Source organism: Mizuhopecten yessoensis, unplaced genomic scaffold, assembly GCF_002113885.1.
Source record: "Mizuhopecten yessoensis strain PY_sf001 unplaced genomic scaffold, ASM211388v2 scaffold5157, whole genome shotgun sequence".
In the NCBI taxonomy this organism is placed as follows: Eukaryota; Metazoa; Mollusca; class Bivalvia; order Pectinida; family Pectinidae; genus Mizuhopecten; species Mizuhopecten yessoensis.
The window spans coordinates 45,233-67,590 of record NW_018405908.1 but is presented as its reverse complement, the minus strand read 5'-3'; the positions used below and the strand labels follow the sequence as shown (position 1 = coordinate 67,590).

Below are 22,358 nucleotides of genomic sequence, written 5' to 3'. Positions count from 1 at the left end.
GTCATTAAGCTAGGATTTCGATGAAGATTATGCAGACATCACTAATTTGAAAAGAAAATAGGAACAGATACAGTGCTTAAACATTAAAGTTTATAACTTGAATGGATTTCAATGGATTGAAATGTGAAACGGCTCACCCATACGCTACGATATTGGTTTGTTTTACTGTTAATTTCTTTTAAAGTCTGGTATAACTGTTTAATTTCAATATCTGGTCATCAAAACGTGTATTGCTTGTGTCGTTAGAAGAATATGTTGTTTTATGTTTTTTGCACATTTTAAGGTGACACACTTTCTTTCTGGTAATTGATTTTTAAAGTCAACCAAATCCATTCCAGTAAATCTGAAAAAAATGATAAAAATGACAAATAACCTAAAAACTGATTTCAAAGTAGAGAAATCTGGATACTTAAACTGTTTTTAAACATAAGCCATAACAGGAAAATAATCAATCGGCACTTATCTACAAAAACAAAATTGATGTTTGCTCTATAACAGGCTGCTGTAAACCATGTGACATACGCTATAGGACAGAACAGTTCAGTGTTCTTACAGCATGTATTAATTTGCAAAACTGACATAATCCTCATCAACAGGTTCTGAACCGTTAAACATAACACAAATAAATGCAGCCATAAGGCCGTCTAAAGCAATTACACTAAGGGAACTCTCTGTATAATATTCAAATAATTGTTGTTTCGAGGGTAAAAACATGGTTTGAAACAAGTCCTGCTAAACCATGTTACTATGAGGGTTGATACTCGTCAGTAGCATACACGATTTTCTATGGAGGAGTTCTTAACATAAACATCGTTGTTGGGAAATTAAATGTCGAATGGGAACTGTTAATCCGCAAATAGATATTTTCAGTAGACATGTTTACCCTCCGTACGGGTCAGCGAATAACAACTATCGACATGAACGTTTATTTGTATCAGATCTGCTATCTGTGTAGAGCGTCACAGCGGAGTAACCCTCTCACCTATTATTTAGAGCAGACAACAGGATACGCGTGTGTATGATAAACAATTCCTAACAGATAACGGATTTTAACTGCCATTAGTGTAGGGCTGCGGTTGGAAGGTCACAGGTGAGTTGTAACGACATATAGTTATATACAGTGTGTGTATATACAGGACAATCTGCATATATAAATGTTTATAAACGAGGGCACTCAAGCTGGAAATATCAGAAAAGTGAATAAAATATATTGTATAGAGTTATATTTATTGTGTTTTCACTGACCAATACTAAACTGGCTTCGTTTAGTGATCATTAAAAACTACCATCTTTTTTTTTTTTTATTAAATAGGGTTAACGATGACTCGTCACTTTTTGAGTAACAAGAACACATGAGCTAAACGAAAGAGTACACAGGAAGCTCAAACGACAGCATCGACCATAATCAAAGTTTTAAGAAAGATGTTTTAATCGGAGCATCTCGTCCTCAGAACAGACTGGGAGACCAAAAGGTCGACGAGGTATTGAAAGAAAAATTGTCAAAGGCGAAACGGTAAAATGGTATCTTAGCTACATTGGTCCATGCAATTAAAATTTTGGACCAACAAATTGGAAATTCAATCATAATAAAAAACGGCTTCCTAACTTAGTAATAATTCACAAAAATGAGCATGCGCATGGATCTCAAGTTTTCGGACAGTGCACGAGCCCACAAGGACAATCAATCTTATGAGTTTTCCATGAAGCTTTCAAAGTATCTCACCTCCTCTACGAGACCCGATTATTTTCGTGTGTTGCAATCTATGCGACGACACCTTCATGGGTGATAAGGAGTTATCCTTGTTGATAAGAGTTTTAACTAAGAAATCTCTCAAAATAATTTATAATAATCACTTTTCAGCACCCGTTCGTGTAGAACAGATACATGACGTCCACTTGTATATACGAAATGTCAACAACAAACCTGTCTTATATCCCTTACCGGAAAAGTGAAATTGAGAGTAGGCTTAGAAAAATACTTTTCGCTGAAAAACAACATGATATAGCCATCTTACGAGTCGAATCAGGAAATATGGAAAAGGCATTACAAGAACAAATTGGACGGGAAACCCGACCAAAATCGTTACGGGCGTAGACAAAGCAGAGGGAAATGCATTTCGAGAACGAATTTTAATACGTAGTACAAAGATACTGCCCTTTTCATATAAACAGTACTCGTTACTGTCTACGACGTCAAGAAGGAGTCTGAAATATTAAATGACACTACTTTTATATATATTTTCCGTTACGTCACATCTCATTAATACGCATCTACGTCAAAGCCACGCCACAAGTCAGGAAGGGAACGCTTTGACGTCCCATGTTGTTATGGATCTATACAATGTACACTCTATAGTTTTCTTTTCCAATATATTTCAAAATCGATTATATTTAGTAAGTCAGGTTCCAAAAACTGTGCAGTGAAAAAATCCAGGGAGTTTTTCAAATCAAACCTTTTTCCTAGTTATCTTTCAAGTCTGACATTTTGACTTGGAGTGGAGACGCTGATTTGCACATGCTTTTATTTTATAGACAATGAATACAAGGAAACAAGTTGATACCGGCGAGTTCAGTCATGCAGTCTATGGATATGTATTTGTTCCTCATATCGACAGGCGGACACAGATAGCTAATATTGCTATAAGTAGCTATACACTGTCGTGTTAATGACAGACGGTGGCTTTGACACGACTCTGATACAGTTCGAAGTACCAGTTGCAACATTTCTTGAGAACCCATCTCCGGCAATACCCACAAAGGTGCGCATCATAGGTAAACGTTCACCCAATCCCAATCCAAACCGGATGAAATATTGGGTATTAAAGTGCGTTGAGGTAGCACCACACTGTCGTACGAATCACTCTAGATATCACTGCCCTTCCACTGCTTCCTACCAAATGATATATTGTCAGTACGATACATTGTAACTGTGGGTCATGTTGATACATAAGAAAACTAAACCCCTGTTGTGTAATTGGGCGCGAATTGGTCTGGGGAGGAGGGTCTTCGTTACGTCACAATACCATTACCATAAAATGTGACTACCTCAATTAGTCAAGCCCCCCTTTCAGTCGCATAACCATACTGTGACGTCTTTTATTGTTGTGCAAATTCATACTCATCAGACATGTATATTGCTCACATTATGAATGAGTTATCTAATCATTATGTAAGCATATTTAAAATAATTGCAAGTAACGCCTTCGCTTTGATATTTTTTTTTCTGTTAATTAAGTCGCCCCTTTAAATTTGTGCATAATTTGTTGATATCGTATTAATCCATTTTATAAAAAGTATTATCGGATAACATATTTTGACTAACGCTAACAACAGAATGTACTTTAAAATTGGAAATGATTGCGGTGTGGTTTGCGTTAACCTACATGAGATCATCTACTCGGAAAGAGCTGAAAACGAAGACAGATATATGGTAACGTCTGTAACGACGTTTAATTCGATCAATGTAAGTGAAAACATTAAGTGTTTTGTTTTGGAAACACGAAGACTTTAACTATGAAAAAAAGCCCTAACGTCTGCTAGGTGCTATTGGATACCTGTATGACTACCAGAAATGTTGTCACTAATATTAAACGTGTCTTCAAAAGTGGTTTCAAAACAAAAATCGAATAAGACTGAAACTGTAATATACAAATTGTAATTTACTTATTAATATTTAAATAGCTTGCAGAAATCTCTACCGTACAAACCGGATACGAATGAAGACTATGCATTACTGTACATTAACAACAATTTGTTTTTTTTATTTATTGTTTTGATGGCAATCAAACTCATTCAAGTAAATTCTTAAACATAAGCAACATCGTGCAAACAAAAATCAATCGGCACTTAACTACAAAAACAGAATAAAATTGACATGGAAACAAAAGGATCTTAAAAGCGGTGGTGATATCAAGTAAACTGAACAGAAACGTATCCTTTACGACATATCTGCCATGTTTTACTAAGTTGGCGAATTTCTGCGAACGTTTTCGATGAATAGAACACATCTATCCAGAACTTGCTATTTATATCAGGTTTTTGTGTACGAAGTGTTAAATACGCTATAGGATATAACAGTGCAGTGTTTGTTACCATTTATTAAGTACCAGAACACATCATGCAGTAAGCAATTCTGAGTTTGCTTATATGCTCATGCATATCACATAGTTTAATACTTATGAATTATTGATCATATAAAGGAATCATATCCATACTTTCGTTACTGATTGTACTAGTTAGAGATATACATAATACGAAATAGTAGTATATAACACAAGATAACAATAAATAGAACCAGATATAAAATATGTCAGAGCAGTTCATAAGATGAAAAATAGATTGTATTTGATTTGTTCGATTTGTAGTAAGGAACATATATGATTTTCATCTGAATTGTCAATTATACAACTTTTATGTTTTGATGTTAGGTTCGCTCATTTGTCAGCAGAAACCTATAGAAACAGAATAACCTTGGATTTTTTACACAGGTTGACAGTTTTTTCAAGTAATGTCGCATGACCAAAGACCTGTTTTCAATACGCGTTGTATTAATACTTGACATTTTCAAAAATTCAAATAGTAACTTAGATCGTTTTGTATAGGTTCTAACCAGACATCTGACTAAGGTCAAGTAATCAGTAGATATTTTTTTCATCGATGAATCAAAGTATGATTTAAGCTTTCCAAATACAAGACAGTCAATATTAATCAAAATTGGTTCGTTTTGACTAAGAGTATAATACTTACCTCCCTTGACACTGTTTTGTAGTCAGCTATGGTAATTGATATACACTAGGTCACGGGGTTTTATTGTGTCAAGGGTGTAAACACAAAGCCATATCACGTTACACTCGTGCGAGACGTCAGAGCTGTACAGAACCTAAAATAACGCTACAGACTACATTTGCACTATACAAACATTCGGAATGTTACCTGACTGGACTACCCTCACCAACAATGCTGTGTGCATCACAATCTCTAAAATAGATAGTGATACCCGAATGTTTACAGGATATTCTTGGTCTCAATAATGAAAAACCGTTATTTTTTCATAGTGTAATATAATTTATTCATCAAGAAGTCAAAACAATTATGCTAATAACATATCATATAAACATATGATCTCTCATAGACAGACAATCTATCTCCGTCCTAGATGCAGGGACATGTATATAATAATAATCGCTCTCTGAAAGGTCAGTTGAAAGTAAAGGTGCTATAATTTTGTTTTTTGTTATAAGACTAATTAAAATAATTACCCGAAAATTGATAACACATATGTATATCCTTGTCCAAAGCACAGCCTTCCTTTTCGTTTGTTGTTGCTAGGACAGTGAACAATATAACTTTTTATATCTTATTTAATAAATACAACATAATATGACATCAAATATGAATAAATGAACTTTACGTAATAATTATAATACTGAAAATAAATGAATAAGGATAATGTCAGTGTTCTTAATATCAGTAAGTGTACGGTTTATCTCCCTTTATGTCGAGTGTAAAGTGATACCCGGGTACTAATAATGGTATCCAATCAGCTACGTGACCATAGGAGAGGAGTCATTATATGGGACAACGGCGTGAACTGTTACTAATAATAGCAATGTGGAGCTTGCAAAGGATTCGTAGAAAAACAACCAGAAACATTATTAGGTACACGTAACGAAACCTAGAAATTACAGGACAGAGCAGACCTAATTAGACGGATCTTTGTCGTAGGTCAGGGTATGTATCTGTTCTGATAAAATGAAATAACATATCAGATCACTTGTTTTTTTTTTATTTTGAAGTGTGTACGTAAAGAAAAACCTATAAGATATCTAATGCTACTGCTGAACAGTGAGTCCCACCTGCAGACCTCGTTTTTAAACATTGTATTGAGGCGTCGTGAGCTCCCATCATACCGGGAAAAAGAACTAGCATGTTGTTCCTAATATTTACCTTACTCTGTTGAAACCTCCAAATAGGTCAGGAATCAGCAACGCGTGGAATGCTCAATGTAATTGGCCTATGTAAATACTGTCTTAGTGGGGTCATATTAAAATGTATAGGGCTCAATTACGGTAGTGAGTAATATGTAGTTCAATTGCCCCCTTGCATACCTCGTTAATAAGAAAGGTCGTTTTTACATTTGATGTGGGTTTTTCCGGCTTTCATTTCGGTATATAATACAGTCAAGATCATTTAAATATGTTATATACGGGGCATATTCTCTGCAAAATGTACGTCATTTTTTTCTTTTTATAGCAATGTGGGTATAATGATGATTCGTGGGAAACATTAATCATTTTACATTCAAGTTTATAGGAAACAAAACGTCAGATAGCTATAGTTTAAAACAGGTTTTCATGTATGTATAACTACTGTTTTAGGTCTACATAGAAATACACGATCCAACTGTTTGAAGGCCAATGTCAGTGCTTTGGATTTGGGTAAAAAATGTTTGACTGTGGTGTAGCTAATATTGTTATACGAATACGATACTGCATTCATATACACATACCTGGGTACGTGAATTGGAGAGATGTTGATAAGTCGTTAGATAACATCAACAGTATATTGCAGTCTGATTTAGACAATGTAACCGAGTGGTGTATTGAAAATAAAATAATGATAAATGTCAAGAAAACAAAATGTATGTGCATTGCCTCAAAACAAAAGCAAAAAAGAACCGGTTTAAATTTATAATTAGGTATGTACAATGAACCCCTTGAACAAGTTTGCAACGGAAATATGTTTGGTGTACATATTGATAAATGATTGTTTTATCTAATATAAGGCAAAGGTTAGGGTTATTGAGACGTATAAGCCCATATCTACCTACGGAAGGAAAGCTGATTTTTTTTTTATTTCTTGCGTTTTCCCACATTTTATGTATTGCAGTACGGTTTGGTCATGTGTACCGCAAATTTAATGGGCAAGCTGCTTAAGACTCAGAAGCCAGCAGCTAGACTAAGTTTAAATGTACCATTTGACACACCTTCCAGGCAAATGGTTGAACTTCTTAGATGGATGCCGATTGACAAATATTAAAAATACAGAAGGTTGTGAATTATATATAAATGTCATCATCAGGTAGTGCCTGAATATTCATCAAATAATGTGTCTCTAGTGCGAGATGGTCACTGTAGGAATACGGGATTTGCTATTGAACATAATTTTAAAGTACCAAAACATACAACTGTTTTTTATTCCAGACACTTTTTTATTGACAGTATTAACGACTGGAATGTTTTACCGAGTGATCTAAAGAAAATAGACAATTTTGCCACTTTCAAACGGAAACTTACTAGATATTGTATAGCAATGTCTTAGATTTTAACTTGCTTCACCATGTAACCAAAACTTGTTACTTTCTAAATAGACTTCTTATCTAAATTATATTAAAATTTTAGATTATGCTATATTACCGTATAACTATGTCAATTGTTATTGTTTGCTATAATAACATGTGTGTATATATGGCACATGCCATTTAATTAACACAATCCCTTTGCATGAAACTTTATACATTCTGTGATACTCTTAACTAGGATAACTGTGATATAACCTTATATATGTCGATCGCATCAATATATATGTAACTTTTAACTAGCACATGTATTTTACTAGCAAGATTACCATGTTTATTTATATATTTAGTGCGTAAATATGTTATTTTATCTAACCCATGCATTTTACTAACAAGAGGATCATGTGGAAGATTAGCCTTTTGCTGAACATATATTTTATCCTCAATAAATAAAGTGTAATATTATAGATGTGAACGAAGAATACTTGTTGATGATAAATTGTATGGTGTACATTAAGTAATAATAATATAAGTCTGTTGTTAAATGATTGGAGCCTATACGACTGTTAAAGTGTATATATAAAGTAAACGGTTCAACCATGTACAGTTTTATGTCATTGCTTTACACCTAGCTAAGTCGAGGAAAAGGTTTGGCTATGGTGTTGTAATTAAGAGCTTATCCAACCATGATCTACATTGTTTACATATACGATAACACATTCTTGTACATATACGGACGTGTATTAAGCCAAACACTTAATCCGGACAATATTAATTGAAAATAAATAATATTCTGCATGCTCATCCATCGTAATAGCAACATATATATAAATGTCTCTATCTATATAATGATATGTGATATCCGAACAACACAGGGATACTATATTAATTTATGTAGGTATTCCCTATTGTCCTTATGTATTTATATGTTGATATGTCTGATGATAATTACTCGGTCAATCCGGATCTGTTGAAATATCATATTGTCTCTATCAAGGTAGCCGTTGCATTAAATGTATTTTCAGTATCACTCGGATATAGGTACAAAGGTACTTAACTTACATGGAAAATATCATTCAAGGCTTACTGTAGAATTGGGTTTTCCAGTGCTCGTTTAGAATTAGAGTATTTTGAGATTGGTACCGATGTGGATTGCAAATAATATATATAGGTACATCATGTATTTAATCGCTGTTGTGTAAAAGAGGTGAATGATATTGATTGACATATTTTCATATTATGACATGAAAAGCACGTATACGTGATCCGGCTCATATCTATTAGTTAAACATGTGTGGGGATCTTACTTTTTTTCTCATTTACTTGTAGTCACCATTTAACGATATGGCAGCGAAAGACAAACAACCCCCAGAGGTTCTACATTTGCACAAAGGGAGTAACTAGGAAAATTATTTGCGGTTAATAGAAAAGCATGGTCGGACATGTGCAGCCAGGTGGAAATATTACGTCTCCTCTCCAATGCTGACCTAGGAGAAGTTAAAAGCATGAATGCTCTTTTCATTAATTTGATAAAGAGCAATGACAATACCATTACGTACAGGAACTATGATGAGATTTATGACATTTTCAATGACCAGGACGTTGAGGCTGGACACATAATTCAGCGCTTCACAAAACGTATAACAGAGGCCTCCAAAACAAAGGGTATGTATGTACTGCTTACAAAAAGGATCAATGCATACCATCACAGAACCAAAAGCATATTATTACATGTTACAAAACAGCTTTTAATAAGTTTAGAAAACAAAAAAAAATGAAAACCCGGAAATCCAGAAGAAAAAACAACAACCTTTTTTATACCCCCAATAAGTCTTTATTATCCTAATCATAAAACATTTTTGTCATTTACAGATAAATGACATTTAGATGTCATATCTGTTTTTTTTTTTATTTTTTAACTAAAAGTTGTATAATAACAAATATAGTTATCTTTACTAAGACCATAACTCTATGTCTACTTTCAGGAATAAACGTCTGAGTAACAATAATAATTTAACATGGGAGTAACTTCACTAGTATTAAAATCAGAATGAAATATTGCCTTATGGATTTCAAAAGGATTACGTTCATATCATATGTCATCAAAAAAATAAATCATATTTCAACAAACTGGATGGTTTGTTTTGGTTTGATGTTGTTCAACCTCCTGAAAAACTAAGGTCATTTAAGGACACGCCTCCATGTGTATTATGTATGCGTGCATGTATTTTTGTGTTCTGGAGATAGGGTATGTTTGTGTTATTGTCTCCTTGTGATACGGACTTTATAGTAATGTCTCACTAAAATACCATGTCGAATGCACCCGGCACAGCATTCCGCCCGGTCACATTATACTGACAACGATTGGACCAGTTGTTGCCATTTCCCTAAATGCTGAACATTAAGCAGGGAACAACAAATACCATTTTAAGGACTTTGGTCGCCTGGGGACAGAACCCATTGCTTTCCTCACCTTGGCAAACGTTCATCACTAAGCCAAAATTGAGGTGTTCCAAAGCAAAGCGCTATGAAATAAAAGATCGTTAGACGTAGAAACAAATACATAGATTTCAAATATTGCAATTGGTGGAGCAGATACATTTTGTGTCCACAAGTAAAGGACACAAAAGAAAATTCCAAAATATGCAGGGGTTCACACAGTAATCGCCTCTTACGATACATGCAGTGAGTAACAGCTGGTGTATTCTTTTCTCGATCCCCGAACTGCAAGGGTAAACAGGAAGGTGTGTTTGCGTTGTCTGGTTAGGATTTCGGTTAACTAATAATTTATAAATAAGACTTGATGTATTGTTATGTTTAAGTGTTATTTAATAGGATAATAATTAATTAATAAAATATGTTTGAACTTGTAACCTTTTCGGTATTTGAAAAAAACGACAAGCACATAAACATTTTTAATCATATATATATATGTTTTTTTCTGGTGGTGGTGGGGTGCGGGTTAGGATGGGGGAGGGTGGTTATATTAGCAGATTCGTTGGAATGTATTGTTTCCTATATAATTTCTTGCCTCTGTTAACAGTAATGTTGCATATTTATATTTGTATTTTAAAATTCCATTTTTTGTTTCCGTACATGTGCACTTTTCTCCATAGAACTTGTATGTTAGGGATATTATCAATAACGTGCATATGATAGGCCTCCTCGTATTAAAATGTTTATACGGCAACTACTGCTAATCCAACATGGTGGCACCAATGGAACATGAAGATACCTTTGCTTGCACTTATTATGTTCGGTTTATTAACTTGCAAGATAACAGATAAGGCCCGGATTACCTCGCCCTTGAGGTAACGCATTTCATGGAATATGTCCAGAAAGCCAATATTGTTATGACCTCACGAATGTTGAAAATATCATTTAGTTGCCTTTATTTTAAATTTTTAAAATGTAAATCTTTCCTTGGGGTTCTAGCAACAGCATGACGCAAAACAATCAACATATCTTACCGTTTTCAAAATCTGATTTGTATTTATACAAGTCGTATATTTTTTATCGTATAATGTACACACCTTATTTGAGATTAAAATCAAGCCAATTATGTTTAATGTTAATTGATATTAGCATAACAAAACTAAATCGAGGGATTTTTCATGGCGGATGTGAACCAATTGGATCGTTTGTAGTGTATCAATACGCAGTGCTGAGGTCACATGTGTTATGCAAAAATGAATGACATTTTAGTTAATGTGTCCAAGCATACATAATCTAAAAACCAATATATTTTTTAAACAAATAGACTAGTATCAATCTCTTAAAAAACATTAATGTAATTCTTGGATATATAACAATTATCCAATCAAAATCAGAATTAAAAGCAAAAATGAATGACACTTTCATCAATGGGTCCAACAATATATAATCCAAATATAAATAGATGTTTTAAACCAATAGACTGGTATCTTAAAAACATTAACGTAATTCTTGGATATAAAACAATGACGACATATTATGGTTATCTATTAGTGCCTTATATTATTTTATCAGTACTCCAATTAAAATCGTACTATTTGTTATCTTTTATGTATATATATATCCCTTTCTTCGTGAGTTCTTTGACATATGTAAATTGCCACTTACTCAATGGTTCCCCGTTTCATTTTCATCGGGGGTTCATGAGCATTTATGTATCGAATAGATCGAAATTCATTTTTCACTAACAAAATCAAAAGATTTTTGTTTTAATAAACATAGTATATTTTATAATAACTTAATTCCTTTGACTATGTATGGATACACACAAGTGACATTTAGTTGTTTTTTTTTATTCAAACTTCATGATCTATTGTCAAACACGTTTTGTTCGTCTGTATGCCTCTCTCAATGTACTTTTATATAACATATAATGCTAATAACAACTTCAATTTAATCATAAATTTCCAAACAAAACAAAACTTAAGTTTTTATTTTTTCTAGGAAAACGCAAGCAAAGACGTAACTGTGATTCCGAATCTGAAACCGAAGAAAGCAATTCGAAAGGAAGGAAAGGTTAACATATTTTTTTTCCTTGTATCAAATATTTAGTCATCAGTTTATCATCAACCAAATGCAACAGAATTTATTTTCCAATAAATATAAATTGTAAGATTGTTTTTTAATTCCACTGACTATTATTGAAACAAATAATTGACTTGCAGTTGCAAATTTAAGTTTTATCTTCATTTTGCTATCTTTATGACGTTTGCAAACACTTTTTATTCGTTTACATGTCATCAACTTTACGTCTCCTGATGCTTCGTTTTAGTACATTTCATGCTTATGAAAGATTATTGTTATCATAATGTGCGAACGAAACAAACTTTATGTAAATATATTATTTAGCGAAGCGCAAACACCGCCTTGACTCTGATTCAGAAACTGAAGTCGAAGACGGCAAATCAAAACGAAGGAAAATTGAGAATCAGTTTGGTTCAATGTATCGAATATTTCGAAGTTCGTTATTACTTTATCATTAACGAAAGTCATTCTAGCTTTAATTTCTGAAAAGTATCAGTTGTTAGTTATTCATTAAATCCCTCTGACTAATATTGATTAAAAAAATGATTTTGACATCTACTTTACAAACTTAATATTTGTATTATTATATCTGTCTGACGTTCGGGAAACACCTTGTATTGGTTTACCGTCATCAGTAATTTATGCATATTTATTATAAGTAAAAGGCAAAATAAGTCATAATTCTGATTCTGATACTGAAGATGAAAAACGCAAACTGACACGAAGGAGAGGTTAGTATTAATCTATTTTAATGTATCGAATATGTCGTCATAATTTACTGAGAAAAAAAGTCAAAATGTTTTGATTTTGAAAAAATGCTATTTTTCATACAATTATTAAATTCCACTGACTTTAATTGAAGCAAATTTGACATCAAGTTTATCTCATTGAATGTAATGCTACAACAACCTTTTATAACGATCAAAATGGACAAACGGAAATAAAGCGTATGTATATTTATTATTTAGGGTATCATAAACACAGTCGTGATTCTGATTCTGATTCTGGAAGGGAAGCCGACGGAGGCGAATCTAATCAAAGAAAAGGTGGGCGCCGTTGTATGTTTAAGCATATAGAATATTTTTTGAATAATTTATAACAAATCAAATCCCGTAATTTCCTAGTATTGGTCATTGCTGTTTTCTTAATGTGTCTGCAACACTCGAACAATACAGGAGTGGAAATATTCAAATTGTGATACAGCCCTAGATAGTTAAATATGTTATTGTATCATGTCCATATGTAAATCATGTCAAGCTGCAATCATGATTTATACTTACAGAAAATGCGGGGAATTTAAGAAAAGAATTCGATGACATGCAAAATGCAAGAATAGTTTATACCTGGCAAACAGCGATGAATGCTGTCGGATTTATCCAGGGCCCAGTCGCTCAGGGCACAGGGTTTAGAGTGGGAAAGGACAAGATAATGACAGCCTACAAAGTGGTAGAGGACATAACAAGTAAGTATGTTATTGTTGATGAAACAATATTTTAAACATTATTTATCACAATATACAAATACTTAATCGAAAATACTTTTTGAAGTATTTAACCACCATGCGCTTGAAATAATAAGATTTAATTTCTTGTTGCGAGAACAATCCTTTGATCATGGCCATGTTAACATGAAAAACGGGACGATTTTTTTCACATGTTTTCGAAATATACATGCACTTTATAATTCGTAAAAACACACACACAACAGTTACAATGTATGAATTAAAGCTCACATAATACTTGTACTTAATAATTTGTACACAATTCCAACATAAGTAGACTTTAAAATCTTTACAAAATAGCAGCGGTTATAGTTTTATTTTGCTCCAAAAGCTTAAATGGTGATTTGCACGTGACGTTTATAATTAATTGTTTATACAATTAAAAATTATCATTTTACTTAAAAAGTTGTAGTTGCTGGGTTTATATTTATGTTGTTGTTTTTTTATATATTTACCTATTTATTAATTTTAACGTATATAAACAGGCTATAACAGTTAACCTACTGATGGTAATAAATATACTTCTTAAGATGCTCTATTGTACATAGCATTGCATGTATCTACAACATATCAGAAACAACGCCTTCCGTCCCGACCCATTCACGGTATATAATACGTTTTCCTATTCCAGACAATAGAACATACACAAGTGTCATCTTGTACTTCTCGTTAGGGTGGTCGGTTGGCGCAGTAGATAGTGCACTTGCCTTTCACAAAGACGGCTGGGGTTCGGTTCCCCGATCAGACATGAAAGGAACGGCGTCACTTGCCCGACCACTTGGGTTTTCCCAATGTAATCACTGCTTGCTACAGTCCGGGCCAACTGGATTATTTGATATAAGTTTGTATAACTTGTTGCATAATTGTAAAAAAAAACCCAGCTATTTCGTTTTAATATTTGTTTCCCTTTTTCTCATTTTAGAGATTCACAAAGGCGCCAAACCAGACCTGTCGAACCTTGGACAAAACAATGTATTCATCACGTTCAACTTTATTGAGGCCAATGACTCGAAGAACACTCGAAAGTTTTATATCACAGAATGTCTTTTCCATGACAAAGAAATGGATTTCGCCATTTTACAGTTACGAAATAAGGATAAAACAGAAGATTCTAGCTATCCAAAAGCCATAACGCATTTCAAGCCCGTATACCCTGACCAGACCTTCGCTCTACTCAGTCACCACCATGGGAAGCCTTTGCAGCTGGAGCCAAAGGTTCACATATTTGATACCAAAAGTGATCAAGGGAAAAGACGGCTAGAGGAGATGAAACAATGGGGACGCAAACAAGGTAAAAAGTCTGCGTATGAAAATATCCTGGACAAAAACAAAGTTTTATTTGACTGCTGGACTAGGTATGGGGGTTCTGGATCACCGGGAATTGAAATGGGTTTAGATGGGGAGCCCGTCTGTAGCCTCATGCTTTTACGTGGATTTCCGGACTTTGTCTATAGTGAGGGATATCACAGTAAGAAAGAATATCATCCGTACATGGTTGAGCAAGGCGTTACAATGGAAGCGATTGCAGCAGCATTAAACAGAATGGGTTCAGAGGAGAAGGCATTAAAGCGGGAAATATTTGGCGACAATGCTTTCTTATACTAAGAATTAGACAGATATATCTTTGTGCCCCCATAACAACATTTTTTGGAATCTTATATTGTGAGATTTTGAAAATGTCTGATTTCTTTGTCAATCAAATAGTGAAATGACTGTTGAGTCGACTAAAAACCGATAAAAACAATTTTCTAAGCCTGGTGCGCTAAAAAAAGAAGTTAGCTGTAGCGAACATAGATACATTTCGAGCAATTGCACTTCTATACTGCAGGCATTCAAGAGAACGAGTGACATATTTACCCATTCCTCCCCTAAGTGAATGAAGCTGCAAAGGTCATAAGAGATTGGTTAAATACAATAACTCATCCAATTCTACTGACACATTTGAATCAAATCTTAAATGTTTGATTTTGGTTTGTTGGTGTTTTACGTCCTACAAACAGCAGTGGCCATTTAAGGAGGTACGAGGTTTTGGTGGTGGAGGAAAGCTGGAGTTCCCGTAAAAAACCCCAGCAACCATCGGCCAGTACCTGGTGACTGCATAACATAGGCCTCGAACCCGCGACCCAATGGTGGAGGGCCACTGGTAGCAGGATGATGGACGCCTTAACCACTTGCCTACCGTAGCCCCCGCGAAATATAATATAATATAATGACATTTTCCTGAAAAGTTTTGTCGGTCTCATCATTATATCAAACTTGAATGTGGAAAAATGCACTTGCTGATGTGATACCAGCATCTACAGTTAATGATTCTAATACATGTTTCAATATCCAGTATTTTTTTTCTGAATAATTGTACTACATCTGCATAGGTAATGAAGTAGCGTGTTCAGCTATGGACAATAGTTGGGGACAGTTTTGTGTCATTCTCCTGGTAAATTATACACAAGTGTCGAGTCGACGATCCAATTTGGCACAGTAAAAGGTAGGGTTATCCCATTTGGACGCTTCAACTCGCACATATTCCAACTGGATGCCATTGTATTGTACATACGTTCCGCAAAATAATAGTCACACGTAACCCATATTGCGCTATAGAGAGTGTGTCGCAACAGAGATACATACAGAGGATCATCAGACTGATAACCTCAAAGAAAAAAGCAGCCATAAATGAAACTGAAAATTTTAACACAAACAATACTATTAGACAGAGTACAGTAATCGTGTCCTACACTGGGACACTTGCATAACACTAACGTTTGGTTATTGAAACGCACAGAAAATATTTTGACAGTTCTGTTCTTTTTATCTATTTGTATTACCTATTAGTTAATAACTGTATTCTGTATTTGTATTTGCTTTCAAAGGGTGTTTTTATTATTGTGTACATACTATGTAAATAATAAGTAATTCTGGTATTATTGTTGTAATGGTTAATTGGTCGATTGCTAACGGTACAAAACCAATATCGGAAAAGGGGTTTAAACTATTGAATTTTCTACATGTTAATGTCCTTTTCGGAAATAATTGTTTTTAATGGTTTTTTCTCGATGGGGGGATGTCTTTTAGATATCTCCATATCTCCACCGCTATACCTCCCCAGACAAAACCAACATACGTACAATGTATACCGGGACAATCTATGCAGCAGTGATCATTCGCCCCTTACTTCCATTATAAAGGCAATTTCACTATAAAAAACAAATCAACATTGAGAAAAACATGAATTAAACGGCAAAAGAAAATTATTTCGATGGAATCAATATCCCGATATATATTAAACAAGTAGTGGATTGGCTCATTACATTCCAGCCTGCACACATTTTTTTGTATTATTTCAATGTTTTTGTTACGTTTGTATGTATGAATGTTCTCTTAGTTTTCTCTTTATGCAGTTTTAATAATGTTTACGATTTGTTTTGTTTGATGGTAAATAAGTAATGAATAACAGAAAAGAAGATGCAGGGAAAATATAAACTTCCACAAAAATCAGACAAAATAAACTCCCCGAAATACAGTGGAAACAATATTTTGATCCCCTTAAAAAGAGAAAAACACATGTCTCCAAAATACAGAGAAACTAATCATAACAAAAATAAGACAATTGCATATTTGACAGCGGTTTCAGATGCCTTTAATTAATCTAGTTTAATGACTTTTCACCAGTGAAATTATTAATTTAACAAAACTTTAGATTTTGACTGTAGTGAAGTGTTATATCTCTACATGTAAAGTATCCTTTTTATTAATGGTATTATTCATCCGCTGCATGAAAAGCCACAGATTTCCAAGTCAGATGTAGATGAAACGAAGATAGAATAAGGAAGAAGAGGTTTGTTTTTCTCAAGAATGATAACGTTATAACTGGCATGGAAGTTCACCCTACTAATGTGCAAACTTTATTGATGACAACAACATTTTCTTATTTGTTGAACTTTTTAAAAACCGGTATGTAACAAAAAGAAAAAATATTGGTTATTACGTTGTCAATCATATCAAAGTTCAGAAAGAAATGGTTCATAAGTGCTTTGTACTCGTAAAACTCTTGATATTTTACAATTCCGACAAAATATATATCATTTAAAGCATGCAACGTAAAACCTCTATTTTTTCTCTGACATATCACATTTTTAACATTTATTTATAATATCATATGTGTTAACATGATCAACGAAAATTGATACAGTTGTAAACATGTTTTACACATATATTCATTTGCATTTATGAAATTGAAACTTTAACTGTGTATATTGATTATTTGACAATGAAGAACAAAAATGAATTATAGAAATAAATTATTATATACATATAATGACGTTTATTAAATTTCATTTGATTTGTGAAATTAAAAAGTAAATGCTGGGTTATGTGTCAATATAAAACAATTGATTAATAAAGTCCGGCAGTGTTTCTTGTGTCTCATTTAAAATATTTTTGTTTATATTTTGCATGTATTTAAATATGTACTGATATGTACAGAATTAGAAGGTACCGATGAGTATTATGTCATCACTCATTGTAAGACGTCGTCCTGGTTAGATGAATAACTTGTTTGCATTGATTACAACAACAACAACAACAACAACAACAACAACAACAACAAAAATGTAAATAAGTTTTCTTTAATTTAATAAAAAAATAAACTTTGATAAAAACCCAACAATCTATCGATAGAACTTCTTCCCGTGCTCCGCTGAAAAATATAATAGTCATGCGACAACTGAAAACTGTATTGGAAGTTAACCTTTTAAATGTTAAGTAGTTATATTGAGTCCAATTCCAGAAGAAATGTAAACATTTCGGATAATACACTGTAAAAAGCACATTCGTCTAACTTGGTGCTAGAAAAGTTATGTATCGAAATGGACACTATAATAGTTACATATTCCCTACGTGACACAATCACATACATGTATTTATTTCTTAACGGAAGATGTACTAGATACATATATCGCACTAGACGCTAAAATGGATACATTTAACTAACTGGACGCTTTAGCGGGAACACTTGTCCCACTGGGCATGTAGGTGTACCATGTGTACCACTGGACGCTATAACAGATTAATATGTCCCACTGGACCTATATGTGTAAAATGTGTACCACTGGACGTTATAACAGGTTCGTGTGTCCCACTGGCCTATAGATGTAACATTTTTACCAATGGACGCTACAACGGGTTTGTATGTCCCACTGGCACTAAAGGTATACCATTTGTACATCTGGACACTATAGCGCGTACACAAGTCCCAGTGTCCATATATGTGTAACATGTGTATCACCGGACGCTACAGCAGTGGTGGCGCAGTGGATAGCGCACTTGGCTTTAACAAAGACGGCTGAGGCTTCTGGATCACCGGGAATTGAAATGGGTTCCGATGGGGAGCCCGTCTGCAGCCTCATGCTCATACACGGATATTAAAATCCTGTCTATGGTGAGGAATATAAAAGAAAGGTGGAAGACCATCCATACATGATCGAGCAAGGTGTTACAATGCAGGCGATTGAAGCACAATTAAACAGAATGGGTTCAGAATCGAAGGCAATAAAGCGGGAAATATTTTCTGACGTTTTCGAATAATTAAGAATTAGAAAAATATATCGGTGTGCCCCAATAAGACCAGTTTTATTTTGCATCAAAACAGTATTTAACATTAAAGGCTTATTTTATTTTAAACACAAACAGAAATTGAAATCTTCTGTGTAATTTGTCAATCAATTAGTGTCAAAATTCATTGAGACATTTCGCCCAATTGCACTCTTTATACTGCAAGCAGTCGGGAGGACGGGTAACGTATTTAGTGGATGAGACTGCCAAGGTCATTAGAGCTGCGTTAAAAACAACAAATCATATAAATGCACCGACTTTTAATCAAATTTTTAATTGTTTGTCTATATCATAATATAATGAAAATAGCCTGAGTGTGAAGACATTTATGTCGGCAACATAATCATATTTAACGTGAAAGTGAAAGAAAGATACATTTGCTGTAATGAAACCAGCAGTATTAAGTTGTTTTAACTCATGGTTATTTTCCAGCCTGTTTCTGTATATCTGTACTGTCGGCATAGTTGATGAAGTAGCTTATACGGGGTTTTCTTGAAAAAAAAGGAACATGTAGTGTTCACATTTAACATAAAATGTTAACACACGGAGACAAAACTACATCCACTGGTTCGAGGAAAGAGTAGGTCTGATGAAGCCCACCGTATAATACCACCAGTCAACATAATCTGACATTTTGCAGAATAAAATAAGTAGCTCCCTCTTTGCCCTCTGCTTGTTGGACACAAAGGAAACCACTGTTGATATTCTGCCCCATTATAACACTAAGGGATCTTTATCTTCTTGATTGACTTTTCAACTCTTTCCCTACGGCGTTATCTCCCTAAGAACATGTATTCATATGAAACTTGACAACTGCGATAACGTTCAACACAACACAAACGAAAAGACGGAGACAAAACCCTGACTTACTGTTGCGTAATAAGCGTAATATGCCCAGTATGCAGAATTTGACACTCCGTGGTGGGAAAAACTCTAGATTTAAGAATTATTGTTAAGATTTTGTTTATTTTCCGAGCAGCCGTTTGCGACTGTATCGATTGTCTACGAAAAACAACAGTGTTTTATATGGGTTTTTTTCAAAGAAAATAAAAGGCAGTTCTTTGAAAAACTGATGGAAATAAATGTTGTGTATCTGGTATATTACGAGGACCTTTACGACTATGTTATCACTATATAGTTTTGGTACCTAAACGATGTCTAGTGAACAGGGAGACATGTCGCAAATCAAGTACCATAATGTTCATTCGACCCTTTTGAAAAGGCGTCAATGAGAAATGGGGGAAACCTTTCTTCCGAATCGTCAAGAATTTCTGATGTTTCGAGATCACACAGCGTAATCACAATTCAATGGAATAGGCATTTATAGGTTCTGTGTGAAAAATATCACAATTACGTTATGAAGGTGAGCCATTACACAGAAGTATGGAAACTCTATATAATTTTCAAATAATTGCTGTTCCGGGGGTTAACCCTTGGTGTTAAACCAGTCCTCCCAATCCATGTTTCATTCTTTTTTAATATAGGGGTTGGTTTTTGTTCGAAGCATACACGATTTTCTCGGAAGAATATCGGTATAAATATGTAGAGTGTTTAGACATTTCTAAATAAGCGTATTTTTTTTCTGGACACAGTCAACCTGGATTTCAAAAATCGTTGCCCGGAAAATTAAGTCGAGGAGAACTGTTAATCCACAACTCAATGTTTTTAGTAGACATGTTTACCCTCTGTAAGGGTCAGCGAATAACAACCATCGACATGAACGTTTTTTTTTATCATCATATCTGCTATCTGTGTAGAGCGTCACACAGGAGTAACCCTCTCACCTAAAAATTAGAGCAGACGACAGGAGACGCGTGTGTATGATAAACGACGGGTTTTAAGTGCCACTAGTGTAAGGCTGCGGGTGAAGGGTCAGATGTGCGTTGTAACGGCATATATATAGGGTAGACGATTGTGTGCTCAGTATGTGTATACACAGAACGATCTGCACAAGTGAATGTTTACAATCGAGGACACTCAAGTTGAAAATGTCAGCCTAGTGCATATAAATGCGCTGTATTATAACACTTGGATGATTCGTGGGACGGAGAAAAACTAGCGAAACACAACGAAGGAACTTGATTTATGTTAGTTCTGAAGGACGTATTTTCGCTGTATCGCCCGTAGATGAGGCTCTAAAAAGACACCTTTTTTTAAAGTGCACGCCATCAGAACAGATTGGAGGAGGGAACATTAACGCATTACATACTTTTATTTATAGTGTCAGATTCGTTTGATTCATAATTTTTTGGAACTGGAATCTATTTTTTCCGAGCGTACATTGCGACTTACATAGATTACACATAATATCAGTCAATAGTCTAACCGATCCACTTTAAAAGACAAATAGCACATGGCGTTTGCCGACAGTCAGTCATACGCGAACGTCAGCGAATAAAACAGAAAACATAATCGACAGTATCAGCAAAACATCTTCGAGGTCTTTTGGAGGTATGGTGCCTTCGGAACAGTCATTAAGCTAGGATTTCTATGAAGATTATAAAGACATCACAAATCCGAACAGAAAATAAGAACAGATACAGTGCTTTATCATTAAAGTTATATAACTTGAATACCGTTCAATGGATAGAAATGTGAAACTGCTCACCAATAGGCTGCGAAATTGTTTTGTTTTTGAGTGTTTATTCCTTTTAAAGTCTGGTATAACTTTTAAATTTCAATATCTGGTCATACAAACAGATTTTGCTTGTATCGTTAGCACAGGATTTTTCTCTATGTTGTTTTGCAAATTTTAAGCTTCATTTCTGGTTTTTTTTATGTCAACTAAATTCATTCAAGTAAATCCGAAAATATTTGTAAAAAGAAATCTGTAAACTGCTTTCAAAGAAGGGAAATCTGTCACATAAAGAAAGAAAAAATCTTAAACATAAAGAAACAATTCTTAAACATAAGCCATATCGGGGAAATAAATCCATCGACACTTTACTACAGAAACATAACAAAACGAATGTCTGCCCTATAACAGGCTGCTGTATTAACATGTGGCATACTCTATAGAACAGTTCAGTACAGTGTTTTTTCAGTATGTATTAATTACCAAAACTGAACATAATCCTCAGATATAGGTTCTGAGCGGTTCCACAGAACAAAAAGCAACTGCAACAATAAGACCGTATAAAACAATCACTTTATGGGAACTATCTGTATAATATTCAAGTAATTGTTGTTTCCAGGTTTGAGAACCATGGTTTAAGAATGTCCTACTAAACCATGCTACTCTGAGGGGTTGATATTCGTCAGAAGCAAACACGATTTTCTAGCGAGGAGTTCTTAACATACACATCGTTGTTAGGGAACTAAAAGTCGAGGGGAACTGTTAATCCACATATCTATGTTTTCAGTAGACATGTTTACCCTCTGAAAGGGTCCACGGAATTACAATCATCGACATGTGTATTTGTATCATGTGTGATA

The 22,358-nt window shown here is 34.2% G+C and overlaps 1 protein-coding gene across 2 annotated transcripts; it reads left to right on the top strand.

The window, feature by feature from the left end:
* The first annotated feature begins 8,628 nt into the window (after positions 1-8,628).
* Positions 8,629-17,015, top strand: LOC110450317. Of its 2 annotated transcripts, XM_021497783.1 has the most exons (6): positions 8,629-8,962; positions 11,735-11,806; positions 12,517-12,546; positions 12,784-12,861; positions 13,098-13,277; positions 14,239-17,015. In XM_021497783.1, the coding sequence occupies exons 1-6, from the start codon at positions 8,740-8,742 to the stop codon at positions 14,919-14,921; spliced, it is 1,266 nt and encodes a 421-aa protein (XP_021353458.1). In that variant the 5' UTR covers positions 8,629-8,739; the 3' UTR covers positions 14,922-17,015. The 2 variants fall into 2 exon arrangements, with proteins under 2 accessions (XP_021353458.1, XP_021353459.1); XM_021497784.1 differs by lacking the exon at positions 12,517-12,546 and having other exon boundaries at positions 8,631-8,962.
* Positions 17,016-22,358: the final 5,343 nt, after the last annotated feature.